At 42.8% G+C, this 17,882-nt stretch overlaps 1 protein-coding gene across 4 annotated transcripts in view; it reads left to right on the top strand.

Annotated features, from left to right (window-relative positions):
• Positions 1–17,882, top strand: part of rapgef2b (Rap guanine nucleotide exchange factor 2b) — a 124,571-nt gene that overhangs the window by 92,296 nt on the left and 14,393 nt on the right. For all 4 annotated transcript variants that reach the window (XM_053631790.1, XM_053631789.1, XM_053631788.1 and 1 more), the window contains 11 exons: positions 1,757–1,888; positions 7,613–7,790; positions 9,205–9,341; positions 10,072–10,230; positions 12,711–12,863; positions 14,617–14,781; positions 15,293–15,400; positions 15,515–15,718; positions 16,356–16,464; positions 16,839–17,115; positions 17,515–17,672. In XM_053631790.1, the coding sequence (XP_053487765.1) occupies positions 1,757–1,888; positions 7,613–7,790; positions 9,205–9,341; positions 10,072–10,230; positions 12,711–12,863; positions 14,617–14,781; positions 15,293–15,400; positions 15,515–15,718; positions 16,356–16,464; positions 16,839–17,115; positions 17,515–17,672 (1,780 nt within the window). The remainder of the gene's footprint in view (positions 1–1,756; positions 1,889–7,612; positions 7,791–9,204; positions 9,342–10,071; positions 10,231–12,710; positions 12,864–14,616; positions 14,782–15,292; positions 15,401–15,514; positions 15,719–16,355; positions 16,465–16,838; positions 17,116–17,514; positions 17,673–17,882) is intronic.

The following is a 17,882-nucleotide window of genomic DNA, read 5'->3' as shown; positions in this document are numbered from 1 at the left end:
GTTACCTCAACTTGCTCAATTAGCACCATATCCTTTGTTGCATCAGCTTGTGTTAGCACTATAGCGTTTGTTACCTCAGCTGGAGTTAAAACTAGCCTTTATTACCTCAGCTTGAGGTAGCACTACAGCCTTAGTTAGTGTACTAGCCTTATTTACCTCAGCTGGAGTTAGAACTAGCCTTTATTACCTCAGCTTGAGGTAGGACTCCAGCCTTAGTTAGTGTACTAGCCTTTATTACCTCATCTTGAGGTATCACTACAGCCTTCGTTAGTGTACTAGCATTAGTTACCTCAGCTTGAGGTAGCACTACAGCCTTTGTTAGTGCAGGTTAGGTTAGTACCATAGCCTTAATTACCTCAGCTTGAGGTAGCACTACAGCCTTAGTTAGTGTACTAGCCTTAGTTAGCTCAGCTGGAGTTTGAACTAGCCTTTATTACCTCAGCTTGAGGTAGCACTACAGCCTTTGTTAGTGCAGTTTAGGTTAGTACCAAGGCCTTTCTTACCCCAGCTTGAATTAGCACCACAGCTTTCATTGGCTCACTTACTTTCATTGCTTGTATTACCTCAGCTTGCTCAATTAGCACCAAAACCTTTCTTAAATCATCTTGTTCAGTTAAAGAGACAGCTTTCATTACCTCATCTTGCTCATGTAATGCCAAAGCCGTTTTTTTTTTTTTTTTTAACCTGTACACGCTCATTTAGCACCATAGCCTTCATTACCTCATCTTGCCCAGTTAGCACTACAGCTTTCTTTAACACTGTTCATTCAGTTAGCGCCATAGCATGTGTTACCTCAGATTGAGTTAGCGTCACAGCTTAGCTTGCTCACTTAGCACCAAAACCTTTGTTAAGAAAGAATTTTTAAAGGCTTTCACTTGTGGCTGTATGAATTTTGTCACAGCTCACCGATTTAGTGCCTTTGCAACCAATGACAGCAGTTGATCATTCTGGGAATGTCAGACAATTTTGTATTAAGATCTCAAAGCGTGACCACTAATAATCTTAAATGACCACTGAAATCACACAATGTTCTAGGTTGCAGATGAAATCAAATCGACTGACTTGTAGATTTGTCAAAAGCCGCCAACACACACTGATTTAACCGACAGCAGTGTTGGCTATGAATCCTGTTTACAGAGGGCTTGGTGGTGAGATGAGGAAGCCTAGATGAGAAGTGACTGCCTGCCTGGTTGACATTTTGTGCTTGTAGCTGGAGTGTCTGTGAGGTGCAGGATGTTGTTTAACACGCTGCCTGCTCCTGTTGGAGCTTAAATGCTGTGTGAGCAAACTGAATCTGAGGGCTCGTCTTGCTTTCCAGACCCTGCTAGTAATGCTTCCTGGCTTCAGAGATGATTTTCTAAGCATTCGCCTTCATCATACGATGTCTTTATCATCTCGGTTGTGGTGGCTAATTTTGAACGTGGTGGTTGTTGTTTAAAGCCCTATTTGACATGCGCTTATGTTAAATTTTCATATGATCTTTAGCTAACCTTTATCACACTGTGCACATGACATTTGATAGCTCAAGCTAGGAAAAAAAATCAAAACACAAATAGCCTTATTAGCAGAGTTACTGTTACCAATCCGAAGGGGATTATTTTCCAATAACGGTGCACCCTGAAGTGTTTTATTGCTCTCATGCTACAAATTTTTGATTTATTTTAAAATGACATGTCATACTTTCTTTTTTTTAATCCATTTATTAATCTTGTGGAACATGCTTATGTGTTAATCCTCCTTATTTCTCGGCCTTCAGCTCCCAGCGGACTTCAGCAGGCTTCACCTGGCTGACGGGATCCACCCGCAGGTGACCCACGTCTCCTCCAGCCTCTCAGGATGTAGCATCACCAGTGACTCTGGGAGCAGCAGCCTGTCCGACATCTACCAGGTAACACTCATGCTCCAGCTTGTAGACATCTTAAACACTTCAACCCTTTTGGGATTTGAAGAACCTTTGCATGCTCCGTAACGCTGTCTTTACTATCGCCGCTTGTATTTTGCTGAATAGTCCTTGCTTATACGATTGCGAGTACTTACTTCTCTCAGTCAATATTTATCATTTAAACATTTTTCTTCCTGGAGTGACCCCTAAGAGCCGTGATGGGCTATCGAGTCGATCGTTTTGTTTAAAGAGAGCTGACCCGTGTGTAACTATTCATGTGTGTGTTCTCCAGTTCGGATTAATTGTGTTTGGCTTTGTGTTTGCTCCACTGCTTAATTGATTCACTGAGTACATTTGTGATGTCCTCATGCATTAGAATGGTGTGTGCACACGTGTGTGTGTGTGAATTCTGTGGTCTTGGCCTGATGGTCATCTGTTTAAGTCTTGTTAGTGGCTGTGTGATGTTGTAGTGAAAGCAGCCTCTTTCTTACACCTCCATCCTTTACGCCTTCTCTCACTCCGTACTGTACTCCTGACACTCTTCACTCTCCACACCCCCCTACCCTCACCACGTACTGTACTCCTGACACTCCCTACTGCACTGGTCACACTCCACACCCCCTACCCTCACCCCATACTGTACTCCTGACACTCCCTACTGCACTGGTCACGCTCCACACCCCCTACCCTCACCCCATACTGTACTCCTGACACTCCCTACTGCACTGGTCACGCTCCACACCCCCCTACCCTCACCCCATACTGTACTCCTGACACTCCCTACTGCACTGGTCACGCTCCACACCCCCTACCCTCACCCCATACTGTACTCCTGACACTCCCTACTGCACTGGTCACGCTCCACACCCCCCTACCCTCACCCCATACTGTACTCCTGACACTCCCTACTGCACTGGTCACGCTCCACACCCCCTACCCTCACCCCCAACTGTACTCTTGACACTCCCTACTGCACTGGTCACTCTCCACACCCCCCTACCCTCACCCCCTACTGTACTCCTGACACTCCCTACTGCACTCGTCACGCTCCACACCCCCCTACCCTCACCCCCTACTGTACTCCTGACACTCTCCACACCCCCCTACCCTCACTCCGTACTATACTCTTGACACTCCCTACTGCACTACTCACTCTCCACACCCCCCTACCCTCACCCCAAACTGTACTCCTGACACTCCGTACTGCACTCGTCACGCTCCACACACCCCTACCCTCACCCCGTACTGTACTCCTGACACTCCCTACTGCACTGGTCACTCTCCACACCCACCTACCCTCACCCATACTGTACTCCTGAGACTCCCTACTGCACTCGTCACGTTCCACACCCCCTACCCTCACCCCCAACTGTACTCCTGACACTCTCCACACCCCCCTACCCTCACTCCGTACCGTACTCCTGACACTCCCTACTGCACTCGTCACCCTTCACACCCCCCTACTTCACCCTGTACTGTACTCCTGACACTCCCTACTGCACTACTCACTCTCCACACCCCCCCTACCCTCACCCCAAACTGTACTCCTGACACTCCCTACTGCACTCGTCACACTCCACACCCCCCTACCCTCACCCCCAACTGTACATCTGACACGCACTACTCACTCTCCACGCCCCCCTACCTCACCCCCTACCGTACTCCTGACACTTCCTACTGCACTCGCCACTCTCCACACCCCCCTACCCTCACCCCATACTGTACTTCTGACATTCCCTACTGCATTCGTCACTCTCCACCCCCCCCACCCTCACCCCAAACTGTACTCCTGACACTCCCTACTGCACTCGCCACTCTCCACACCCCCCTACCCTCACCCATACTGTACTCCTGACACTCCCTACTGCACTCGCCACTCTCCACACCCCCTTACCCTCACCCCATACTGTACTCCTGACATTCCCTACTGCATTCGTCACTCTCCACACCCCTACCCTCACTCCGTACTGTTCTCCTAACACTCCCTACTTCACTCCTGACTCCTACACCTCCAACCCTCACTCCCTACTGTACTAATCACTGGCTGCACCTCTTGCTTCACTCTCTACTGCACTCATGACTCCTAACACCTCCTTCCCTCCCTACCTAATGGACTCCTGACACGCCACACCCCTTTTTCTGCAATCCCTACAGTATTTCCTTCCACAATCCCTACTTCTCCATTTCCTTATTGTTCCCCGTCTTCCTGCACACGTGAACCTCTATAGACTATAAGGAAATGCAGAAGGAAGTTTGACACCCGGATTAGGATCTCTAACACTCTATATGTTTTCTATAATAGTCCTCTTTAGCTGATTCAGTCGAAACACATTTCCAGACAGCTGTCTTCTCTCCCTGATGGTATTCCACAGTGCTTTGGGGCTCGGCTTAAAGAATTGGCCCTGATTCTCAGCGAAGTTAGCATCATGGCTGCCCTTTTTTTTTTTGCATTTAAATAAATCATTACTCAAGTTCTTCAAAGAGGCTTGAAAGCATTGATCCAAGAATAGCCGTCTGAATTATTAACGCTCGCTTCACGCTCATCTGAGCCGTCCAAACAGCAATGCGGATTGCACTCAGCAGTTGAAAAATAGTTCGGCCCGTTTACAGCGACCGCCAGCATCTTCCTTGATTAGCCCTTAATGGTTTCCCAGGCAAAACATCTCTCCAGCTGCTCAACGTACATCACTCATGATGGTCGATTTACACCTTGGCTGAAATCAGCAGGGAGCATAAATTGAATAAACTCAGTGTCCTGATGTGGTCTGTTTGTGTAGCTAAACAGTATGTACTGGAATTGTTGCTATTCATGCTCCAAGGCATTACATAACATTTAAGTGTTTCTGAATATAGGATGTGTTATGATGCCATTGTTATGAATAGATCTCTGCTTTTCTCTTATTTAAATATAATAAGAATTTTATTGCTAAATATTCTCCCTTTTGAGCTCGTCGTTCCTCCTTGGCAGGGGTAATCCGAAGCCGAAGGTCGCTTTTTTACGACGGTGTTGGGGCCTACATTTAGTCATCTCAAGACATTACAGACTATATTAATATGCAAATTAGGATCCTCTATATATATATATATATATATATATATATATATATATATATATATATATATATATATAATTTTTTTTTTTTTTAAACACTAAATGAATCGGTCAATAAATTGAAAAAAATCATCACCGCAGATAGGTACAAAATAATATTTATGAAAGAATGAAACATGCAAAAATTAAATTTTAAAAATAGATACATTTATAAGATAAATTCATTACTCTATATAAAAACAAAATCAATGCAAATGATAAAATAAATCAAAAACAAATCAAATGCAAAATGAATTTAAATCTCAAGGATTGTTCGGACATGATGATTACAGACAGATCTTTTGAGATTTATCGTATTTGAAATCCAACCTTAGCTCGACCTCTAGCATGTACCACAAGGTCAAATGTTACAAAAAAAACAATCTTTGAAATCATTTCGAGGATCATTTCAAAATAACCTACCAGATCCTGAAGTTTAATATGGCTTTCTTAAGCAACAAATGAACATGCACCACTGTAATACTCTTCCTCTCACCCCACCCTCATTGACTCCGCCCCATAGAGGAAAACCCCACCCACTCAGATCCAGCTAGATTCCGAGTGGTTCTTCGTACCATAGTGCGTGAATATTTGATGAGTCGTTTGGACGTCAGTTGATTAGAAGTGACATGGTGCGACAGGACTTAAAATATTCAGCTCGCTCAGCATCAGGCATTGTGAGGATGAGGATGAGGAGGATGCCAGGAATGGATTTTTGCAGACACTTCACCCGGAGTGCATCGTGGGTGTTCTCCATTAGGCGAAAAGCACCTCTGAGGCAGGTGAGAGTCGTTCCTCGTGGGCCGTCTCACGCTGTAATGGCTAATGCATGGTGCGCAGCTCTTTTGTTATTATAGTCTGTGAAGTGAGCGAGGTAGGCGGCGGCCTGCGCTTTACCTGCATGCAGAATTAGCCTCTCATGACCATGAGGTCTTTTGAAGCAGGTGACATCTGTTTTCTTGCTCTTCTTCTCCTTGGTGTGTGTTTTGATGTCTCGGGGCGTTTCTCGCCCTCGGAGGTGTCAGACGTGACCTGGTTGACCGTCTGTGTGTAGTTATTGATATGGACCTGATGAATAGGTTTGATGTGAGCTCAGAAGAGAGTCTCTTTTTTGCTTTGCTCATTCTCTGTACTTTTAGTCAGTGTACAGTGACGGTGGGTTTTCTACTTTTCGGCTTTTTGAGTGAGCTCACTTGAATCGGTAGGATTTTTTAAAACTCATTTATTTCTTCATTGGTTTACTTGCATACTTATATTTGTTCATTGCAAATTGTTTTTGGTACTTCTCCTGGAGCTTAGATTTTGGGCTTTTTAGGTTATTCTTCATTTGCTGCTGCTGTTTAATTTTAATTTATTTATTTGATTGCTTGCTTGTTTACTTACTTTCTTACTTATTTATTTTGATCTTATTTTATGTTGGTTCATTCCTGTTGTATTTGATGTTGCTCTTGGATCATAGCTCTTTGGCTTCTAGATTATTCTTAAAAATCCTTTCCATCCATCTTATATTTACTTCATTGCAGTGGTTTTTGATGGTACGCCTGGATCTTAGATTTTAGGCCCCTAGGGTATTCTTCCATCCTTCAAACTTTCCATCCATCCATACATCCACCCACCCGTCCGTCAGTCCGTCCGTCCATTTTCTTATCTTTTATTTGCTTTATTTCCATGGTTTTTGATACTACTCCTGGATTTTTAGGCTTTTTTTAGGCTTCTATGTGTTATTCTTTCATCTACCCATCCGTCCACCCATCCACCCGTCCATCCATCCGTCCACCTGTCCGTCCGTCCATCCATCCACCCGTTTATCCATTTTCTTATCTTATCTTTGCTTCATTGCAATGGTTTTTGATGATACTTCTGGATCTTAGATTTGAGGCTTCTATGTGTTATTCTTTCATCCACCCATCGATCTACCTATCCGTCCATCCATCCGTCCACCCATCCATCTGTCCATCCATCCACCCATTTTCTTATCTTATATTTGCTTCGTTGCAATGGTTTTTGATACTTCTCCTGGATCTTAGTTTTTAGGCTTCTATTTTATTCTTCCATCCCTCCATCCATCCATCCATCCATCCACCCATCCATTTTCTTATCTTATATTTACTTCATTGCAGCGGTTTTCAATGCTACTCTAGGACACCAGTGTACACGCTCCTGCACTTATACGCCCATTTTTATAATTTCACAATTTAATGGTGTGACATTTTGTCAGTTATCAGATTATTCGTGTTGTGCTGGGTTATACCGGATTAAAGTGGGTAAAGACTAAAAGAATGAAAGACTTCACCAAATCTTTTATTGAGACCCCTAAATATGAGTGTATTCAACCTATTAACTTTTTTTCACATAAACACTTATTTAAATTTTTTTTTTTTTTTTTTTTTTTTTTTTTTTTTTTTTTTACATCTACTTTCAGCACCTGGATACTGTATGATTGAGAGCAAGAAATCAGAGTTTTTTTTTTATGTTCTTAGAAAACCTGATTGTTGACTGTAGCTCCTATGATCAGATTACTGAAGTGCATGTAAACACACTGGATTGATCATATCTTGCAAAATCAGATTTCTTGCACTTTTCAGATTATTTTTTTTAGATATACTCAGTGAGACTGTGCGTTGTCGTTTGACCCTTAGGCCACAGAGAGCGAGCCAGGCGACATGGACCTGAGTGGCCTGCCCGAGACCGCCGTCGACTCCGAAGAGGATGACGATGAGGAAGACATCGAACGCGCCTCCGATCCTCTCATGAGCCGAGATATCGTCCGTGACTGCCTAGAGAAAGACCCCATGGACCGCACGGATGATGACATCGGTGAGACACGCCCACACCTGAATAAGATGCATACGCTTTAATTAATCACAAGAGACGGATGATTTTTGACGGTTGTCGAGTTGGTGATATTATTAAGGAAGTTTGGAGTTTAACTGCATGTAAAATGAACTGAAAGAGAGAACTGTAAGAGATAAACTTAAGCAAAGTGGGGTTTTTTTTCTTGCTTGCTCGAGGAAGTTCATGTTGTGGTGGACTGAGGACAGTGGAGGGTGGTGGGTGGTGGTTGGGGGGTGGGTTAATATTTTTTCTAGGTCAACTGCGTGACAGGGCTTCCCCAAGCGCATTAAAGTTTGATTTGCAGACCGGCGCTTCACACTGACACTTTAACACAAACCGGCCAGCACCCAGACATGCCGCGGGCAGCAAGGGGGCACCACACACACACACACACACACACACGCACACGCACATGCACAATCACACTCCACCCCCTTCCCAGCTCTGTCACACAGCAAAGTTGATTTATTAAACGCAATAAGTGACATGAAGAAAGTGACCCTCTTATTTCTCATGAGCACAGTAAACACTGATGCACGAACCAATACCAATTCTGAATTATTTATTTTTCCTTCATGGGTTTTGAGAGACGTGAACTCAGGATGAAAACTGACCTTCAAACTGCATTAGTATTGGCCACCTTCAGAGCTTCCAGAACACACTCTCTCTTCTCTCTCTTCTCTCTCTCTCTTTCTTCTCTCTCTCTCTTCTATCTTCTCTTTCTTCTCTCTTCTCTCGCTCTTGCTCTCTTCTCTCTCTCTCGCACTCTCTCTCTCTCTTCTCTCTCATCTCACTCTCTTTTCTCTGCCTGTCTGTTTCTCACTATATCTCTCTCTCTCTTCCTTCTCTCTATCTTTTCTCTGCCTGTCTCTCACTGTATCTCTCTCTCTCTACCCTCTCGCTTCTATCGCTCTCTCTTTCTCTCTCTCTCTCCTCTCTTGCTTCTATCTCGCTCTCTCGTCTATTTCTCTCACTCTCTCTATCTTTCTTCTCTCTCGCCCTTCTATCTCTCTCACGTCTATCGCTCTCTCTTTTTTTCCTCTGCCTGTCTGTTTCTCACTGTACTCCCTCTCTTATTCTGACTGTATTGCTTTTTCTCTGTGCGTATCCCATTTTTTCCTCGCCCCCCCATCTCTCTGTATCTTTCTGTTTTTTCCCCGTTTCCTCTCTCTCATCCTGTGTCTGTTTCTCTCTCTTTTCCTCTGTCTCTGAGTCTTTCTCTTTCTGTGTCTCTCTTTGTTTCTGTGTCTTTATATGTCTGTCTGCTCTCTCTATTCTTTTCTCTCTCTCTCTCTGTCTTTGCTGCTGTGTCCTTCTCTTTACCACTCTCTGTCTCTCTCTCTCTCTCTCTCACTCTCTGTAACATGTCTTCTCTCTTTCTCGCCGGGGTCCACAGAGCAACTGCTGGAGTTCATGCACCAGCTGCCGGCCTTTGCTAACATGACCATGTCGGTGAGGAGGGAGCTGTGTGCGGTCATGGTGTTCGCCGTCGTCGAGCGAGCCGGAACCATCGTCCTTAACGACGGCGAGGAGGTCAGTCTAGTTAACTATATTTTATTTATTCATTAATTTTTTTTTTTTATTATTGAATCTCCCTTTTTAAAAATGTTATATATCTGACAGTGTAATCTCACTACTATGTAGTGTAATCACACTTTATACAGTTGGTCTGGGTTTCTTGAAGTGTAGACAGTGCCTTCAATATAATAAAATGCGTTGTATCTGAACGTTGCACCTGGTACGCTGCTGCCACTGCCGAGGACAAGGACAGACTGCAGCGTGTCATTCGCTCTGCTGAGAAGGTGATTGGCTGCAATCTGCCACCCCTTCACGACCTGTACACTTCCAGGACCCTGAAGCGGGCAGTTAAGATTGTGGCTGACCCCTCTCACCCTGGATACAACCTTTTCCAGGCACTCCCTCCGGCAGGAGGCTGCGGTCCATCAAAACCAAACCCTCACGCCATAAAAACCATTTCTTTCCATCTGCAACTGGTCTCCTTAACAATGCTCAGGACCCACCATGGTCTCTTACAGCAGTGTTTCTCAACCCTGGGGGGTGCGCAGACCCCTAGTGGTCCATGGTGTAATTGCAGTGGGTCCGTGGGAAAGTTTTAAAAAATGCTTAAGTGAAAAAAATTTCAATCAAAAAATACATATATTGTATTTTGCTGTTATTGTTAAGCACCAGTACACCAAGACGAATTCCTTGTACATGTCAACCCGCCGTACTTTCTGATTCACGGTTCGAATTGTGTGTGTAGCTGGACTCGTGGTCGGTGATCCTGAACGGTTCGGTCGAAGTGACGTACCCCGAGGGCCGCACCGAGATCCTCTGCATGGGCAACAGCTTCGGCGTCTCTCCCAGCAGGGAGAAAGAGTTCATGAAGGGCGTGATGAAGACCAAGGTGGACGACTGTCAGGTGAGACCACGGACATGACTGTTTTTGGCTGTTTTTCGTGCTTATTCTTGCACTCTCTATCAAGCCATATTGCATTCGCTAAAAACACTATATAAATAAAACGTGTCTTTTACCAGCGTCGCAAGGTTTCTCTGCAGTCTGAGAGAGTCTTCATTGTCTTCTTTCCCAATTCCGTTTAGTCCTTATAATAGCTTGTTTTATGGTGCATTAAAATAATGACTGTGTGTGTATATAATGGGAGCGGATTAGACAAAATTTGGCAATAATATAAACTTTGGCAGCGTTTCAGTCCACCAGACTCATTATCGTACTTATGTGTCATCAGCAGCCCGGTGCAGCAATTTTGATTTTTTATTATTTTTTTTTTTCCTCCAGTCTGAGAATAAAACATGTTGACAGTCTGCACCTTACAGGCAACTGATATACAGTTGAGTGCAAAAGTTAGCACACCCTTACTTTAAGAGTGATTAAACCAACCCGCTACACTCTTTAGTTTCCCTAATCGACCCCTCCCCCCAAACACACACACACACACTAAACTCTCTTTATTTCTCCCTGGGTGCTCGGATATCATATTTATCTCCTTCTCCAGCTGTGTAAAACATCAATACTTTCTCTTTAGGCCACATGTTCACATAGACTCTTACCAGCTCACAGCAAACTGCTCGTTTAAGACCGTTTCGACTTTAAATCAGACTTAAAGTAAACATGCTACGGACTGTTGTAAGTCGTTAAATAATGCATCGCAAACAAGTCAAATAAATTAACCAGAGGACGCAAGATGATTGAGATGCAGACTCTAATCATGCCAAGGAAGATTTCTGCCAATCTAGCCTCAAAGCTGAAGTATTTAGCATTTAAGTATTTAGTATTTAATTTGACTTAAATGTAATTTAATTTTTAATTACCACAGGACCATTTTAGTTTGAAAATATAATAAAAAAAATGAACAGATTATGGCTGTAGAGTGATATTAAGTACATTAAGATGGTCCTGGTGTCCACTATAATTGACATGCATAAGAAGGCTAATATTTTGAAACACAAACAATTTAACTGCTTTCAGAACAAAAATGTATTATTCCTGACACTTTTGATAAACAAGAATATATGTGATCATCATAGTAAATAAAAAATACGATATTTTAGTCATCTTTCTTCTTTCCATAAAATGTGCTTGTTCCTATGCCGGCCATTTTGGATGCAGTGTAAGAAGTTGTTCCTAGCATCCCCGCCTATAACATATGACATAACATATCACTAGAACGCTCAGGATGTTCTCTGTATAGTGCAGCAGGAATTACTAGAGGAGCTCAAAAAAGTGAAAGGACATGCTTGAAAACAAAAAGTCCGCTACAGGGGACACGTCAATGGGCGGGGTCTCAGGAGGATCTGTAATATACTTTTTTTTTTTCTTTTTTTTTTTTTAAATGAAATAAATATGCTGTTAATTACATCCAAAATGAATTAAAAAAAAAACACTTTCGAATAACACAACGAGGCCGCTCTCGTACTGTATAACGACGGCGGATGGGTGGGGTTTTTTTTATTTATTTATTTATTTTTTTGCTGGTAACCCGATCCAGTAATCCGATTATTCGGCGAAACCGGTCGATCACTCTAGTATTTAGGCCATGTTGTACCAGGATACAAATAGGAAAAAACTATTAAACAAACATTATATTTTCTATTGCTGATAAAGTGTAAATCATGGTATATTTTCCTTTCTTTTTTTTTCTTTTTTTTTTTTTTTCAACCTATAAAACACGCACATTTTTGCTTTTCAGCGTATTGGTTAGCTGTAGTCAGCATTCCACAGCATTTAACATCAGCACACATCAGTGATAAACTGCCTCTGACTCCAAGTCTCTCGTGCTGTAGAAACACTACAGTCATAAACGTGATGCTGTTTTTTATTTTTTTATTTTTTTTTTTATTTTATTGCTTGCAGGAAGCGATTTTTACGGGCGAACACGGTTCAGTTGTAAGGTTTATGAGCCTGGTTAAGCGGTCTTGGATGGCTGTGGCATCACGGAGGTTAAAAGTCGCAATCTTTTACTGCTAGTTGTGAAGAAATGATTGCTCTGTATTGTAGATAACATTTTTAAAGGTTTAAAGTTAACCGGGTGTATTTTTTTTTTTCGTCCATAAAAATTGCATCAGCTGTAAAAATGTTTCGGTTATTGGACTTTTGATGGGCGGATGTGTCCCAGGTGGTAGAGCGGGTTGTGCACTAATCATAGGGTTGGCGGTTCGATTCCCGGCCCACTGGACTCCACATACCGAAGTGTCCTTGGGCAAGACGCTGAACCTCAAGTTGCCCCCGATGGCAAGTTAGCGCCTTGCATGGCAGCTCTGCTACCATTGGTGTGTGTGTGCGAATGAGACACAGTGTAAAGCGCTTTGTAGAACCATTCCTCATTAACTGCTACATTCTCTCTCTCTCTTTTTTTTTTTTTTTTTTTCTTTTCCCCCCTTCAGTTTGTGTGTATAGCGCAGCAGGACTACTGCTGCATCCTGAACCAGGTGGAGAAGAACATGCAGAAGGTGGAGGAGGAAGGGGAAATCGTCATGGTTAAAGAACATCGCGAGCTGGATCGCACCGGCACCAGAAAAGGACACATTGTCATCAAGGTGAGAAAATTTGTCGTCGTTTCACTTAAAAAATTATTTAAAAAATCCCGTCAGTTATTCTTAAACCCTGGACAAGATCACTTTGACTGCATGATGTCCGGACGCTGGCGGACATTTTCCATGCCTCCTCCGAGATAAACCTTACTAATTAAATTAACGCAGGACGAGCTAGCTTACACAACGTCGTTTTTCTTATTAAAAAACGATCGACACGTTTATGATCGATTATTTATCATACGTGTTTAGATGATACCATAATAATGTGAATAATATTTATTCGTTTATTCTTTAAAGATTAATAGTGTCATGATATAAGTAGCAATACCGTACACTTCGCTTTCACCACATGTGCTGTACAGTGCTGCTTGAAAGTTTGTGAACCCTTTAGAATTGTCTAAATTTCTGCCATCAATATGACCTAAAACATCATCAGATTTTCACACGGGTCCTAAAAGGAGATGAAGAGAACCCAGTTAAACAAACCAGACAAAAATATCATACTTGGTCATTTATTTATTGAGGAAAGTGAGTGGCAAAAGTATGTGAACCTCTCGGATTAAGTGAAATTAGAGTCGGGTTTTCAATCGGTTTGATGACGATCAGGTGTGAGGGAGTGAGCGCCCTGTTTTATTTAAAGAACAAGTTACAGAACCGTCTCTAAAGAGTTTGGACTCCACCGATCCACAGCTGCACAAGCAGCATTGTTCACATACTTGCTTGCGCATCTTACGGAGGATGAAATGCGACGCTGACTTGATGGCACGGCAGAGCCTAAACGTCTCGGTCCACCTGGTTTCCAAGTCGAAGGGTCATGTAATGTTCGTCTGTTTCATACGCAGTGATGTTAAACACGCTAACGAGCTCCGTTTCTCTTTAAAACGTTCTTCAATCTTTAGAAAAAAAAAAAAAAAAGATTCAAACCCTAACTCTAATAGGAAAACGATCTGGAACAGTAGATTAGCGTGCGATTTGTGACAATAGTTTGTGTTGACGCAGGGCCACTATGCTGGATGTATAAAAGTGGCACGCCAAATGACAGCAGGATCTACACGGCGGCCATCTTGCGTACGTATAGTGAACAGCAAATTCAAATGACCCTTTGTATTCAGCTGTAACTGAGGTAATAGCCCCTTTAATCATCATGCAGAATCCCACTTTTCTGCTTTCTCAGTTTGCGAAGTGTTTCAAATGGATTTGTGGGATAGGCGATGAAATAGTAGAACGTTTTTGGCAACACAAGAGGCGGCGTCTGCCTGCGAAATCGCAGAGCTGTCTGTTCAGATTGGACTAAAATGATCCAAGTATTTAAAAAATAAAAAAACTATGTAATTTGGTCTATAATTTCCTCAAGGAAAACGAAGTAAACAAAAATATAATGGAATTATCTCAGAAGCCCATGTAAATTTAACCCTGTCTGATTAGAGCATTAGACATGCTGTAAACTTTGCTTGAAATGACATTGGGAGTGTTATTCATTCGCCTTAACGAGGAGGATTTGTTCTGTTAAGCTGAGGGACTCGGGGCTCAATCGGCCGATTGACTTGACGGCGCGGACGTATATCGAACGCACGCCCTAATCGATTCCAGAGCATCGGAATCTGCTGAACGGAGCACAAAGTGTCTGCAGAGTTACGTCGCTGTGCAAACCAAACGAGCGAAGACACTTTGCTTATCGCAGGAACGAGGAAAGGACGTCGAAACTAACATGTTTTCACGAACAAACGCCAGATCTGATAGTTCTTCCATACCGCAGGGCACGACAGAGCGTCTGACCATGCACCTGGTGGAGGAGCACTCAGTGGTGGACCCCACCTATATTGAGGACTTCCTGCTCACCTATCGCACCTTCCTGTCCAGCCCCATGGTGGTGGGCAGGAAACTGCTGGAGTGGTTCCATGACTCCAGCCTCAGGGACAAGGTAGTGTAAATATCAACACATCACAGGTCACATGCACAAACACACATCATGTGTGTACAGGCTTCTCGAAATTTTACATGTGAAACTTTCCATAATACTAGTGTGTGTTTTATTGAGATATCGGCTGTATACCAAGTTATTTTATAATGTACGTACGTAGTTATAGCGTACACACTTTTAAAATGCATTTTATTTTATAATCGACGGAAGACATTTTGCACACATATACTGTCAACAAAATTATTGGCACCCTTGTACATACTGTATACATGTATGTGTAGGTGTTTTTTTGTTTTTTTTTTTTTAAATGTGTTAAGCACTACCATCACTACTGCTTTAATGGAATAAGAACACAATGAAAAAAAATTGTATTTGTAATTATAAGGGTTTTTTTGGGGGGTTTTTTTTGGACAGAATGAATAAAATTTTTGAATGATGATGATAATATTAATAGTGGGCTTTTGAATGAAACGTTATATTCTAACGTTCGCATAAATGCTTGTGTACCCAGGTTACACGGGTAGTCTTGCTGTGGGTGAACAATCACTTTAATGACTTTGAAGGTGACCCTGAAATGACGCACTTTCTCGAAGAGTTTGAGAACAATCTAGAGAGGGAGGTCAGTGGTTTTTTTTTTTTTTTCTTTTCTTTTTTAACAAATTTTTTGTTTTGTATTTTGAACAATGCTGGCCCTAACCCACTATAATCTCTCTGCTCTTGTGTGTTGCAACAGAAAATGTTTGGGCACTTAAGACTGTTAAACATAGCTTGTGCTGCCAAAGCCAAGCTGCGGGTGGTGACTCTGACTAAGCCGTCACGCGAGGCTCCTCTGGCCTTCAGCCTGCTCGGTGGCTCAGAGAAAGGCTTCCGCATCTTCATTGAGAATGTGGAGCCGGGCAGCAAAGCTGCAGAGGCGGGCCTCAAACGTGGAGATCAGGTACTTCTCGTAATATCTTGTATCGGCATGGTCGGGTGTCGCTATAGAGGACTGAGTTGAAGCCGGGTCAGTGCAAGACAAGTACAGATCTGTTGAAGTATCACTCAGAATGAATCGCTCCCTCCCCCCCCCCCCCAATAAAAACATGAGCCAATCAGCAGTGGTGGATTAGTATGGGTTCAAGCCCAAGGCCCCGGTCTGTCGCTGTACTGTAATATATATGTGACAAATAAAGGCTTTCTTCTTTTTATCTTAATCTGGAATGATTGACAGTTGCACAGCTCTTCTGAATTCTCGATATTAACTGACTATAGTAGTACACTTTGGCCTTCCTATGCTTCTCTGCTCCTGGTGAGACCTAGCAGACCTGGTGTACAGTACACGCATTACAATTTCTACTATGCATTATGTATTATACATACATTATACATGTACTGTCTCTAATATGAGCCATGAAAGAAGTGCTTCGGTCCTCATACATATGCAGTTTGACAGCACTAGTCCACATTCACAGTCTCGGCCAGTCCTCAGTGTCCTAGGTCTAATTTAATTAATTAATTAATTTTTGTAATCTGCTGACTTTTTTGGAAGACATGACAGTCCATGAATACGTCATTTTCTCTGTGTTGTGTCTTAGATCCTGGAGGTGAATGGGCAGAACTTTGAGAATGTACAGCTGTCCAAAGCAAATGAGATCCTGCGCAACAATACACATCTGTCGATTACTGTGAAAACAAATCTCTTGGGTAAGTTACACACCAAAGAATAAGGTAATCTTTTGAGAAAGGAATGTCAAGATTGGAAAAAAGGTCAAAGGTTAAAACGGTTAAGACCACTGTCAGACTTTATTGCTGATGGATCTCCGACTGAGGACCAATCTAAGACGTGCTACTTCTAATTCAAGATCCTGTCATCGCCACACTACAGTGTTGGTGGTCATTTGGTTCATCTTTTGCTGGGATGTGACCAGGCCAAACTCAAGATTGAAGATTGATATATAATCCATAATCAGCTAACTTCCTTGCTTCATTAGGTTGTAATTGGTGTAAAAACTGATCCAAGATCAGCACTTTGAGTAAGTGTAACGGGCAAATATAATTAAGACACCGTCTTCTCTCAGTGTTTAAGGAGCTTCTGGCTCAACCTGAGCACGACCAAGAACCTGACCACGATGAAGAGCTGGACAGGAAGAACGGGGCGCCCCACATTCCCAAGATCGGGGACATTAAGAAGGCGAGCCGTTACTCCATTCCAGACCTGGCTGTGGATGTGGAGCAGGTGATGGGTCTGGAGAAAGCAAGCAAGAAAGCCAAGGCCAACACAGTGGGTGGGAGGAACAAGCTCAAGAAGATCTTCGACAAGACTCTCACCAGCATTCTACCGCCAAAGCCGTACAAGTCAGTGTGGATCTATCTTTCTATCTATCTATCTGATCTATCTATCTGATCTATCTCTCTATCTATCTACCTATACCTGATCTATCTCTCTATCTCTATCTCTTGATCTATCTACCTGATCTATCTATCTATCTATCTATCAATCTGCCTATACCTGATCTATCTCTCTATCTATCTCTATCTCTCGATCTATCTACCTGATCTATCTATCTGATCTATCTATCTATCTATCTATCTACCTGATGTATTTATCTATCTATCTATCTACCTGATCTATCTATCTGATCTCTCTATCTATCTATCTGATCTATATATCTGATCTATCTGATCTATCTATCTATCAATCTAATATACAGCATGACCTAGCCACATGTCTAACCCCTGTGGTGTGTCCTGCAGTGATGTTGGTGTAGGCCAGTCCCAGGATGACAGCATTGTGGGAATGAAGCAGTCGAAACAGATCCCTCCTGCTCTTCCGGTCAGCGGAAACTTATCGTCCAGTAACCCCGACCTGCTGCAGTCTCACCATCGCATACTCGACTTCAACAACCAGCCAGGTAATCGCTGGAAATTCACTGATCTCTGAGATGTTAAACAGTACAATATCTCTTCAAATGCGAATTTCAGGAGTTCATATTATACAAAAACTGTCCTCTTTTCAGAACCCGTCCCTAACAGTGAGTACATCGTTTCAGGTTTTCCAGTGCCTCTCGATGATCACTTCAGTAATCGTTCTCTTCTCTTTCCATGATTTAGTTATTTTTCCT

The sequence above is a fragment of the Ictalurus furcatus genome, chromosome 8 (genome assembly GCF_023375685.1).
Source record: "Ictalurus furcatus strain D&B chromosome 8, Billie_1.0, whole genome shotgun sequence".
Taxonomy (NCBI): domain Eukaryota; kingdom Metazoa; phylum Chordata; class Actinopteri; order Siluriformes; family Ictaluridae; genus Ictalurus; species Ictalurus furcatus.
This window is presented reverse-complemented; position numbering and strand designations above follow the sequence as displayed.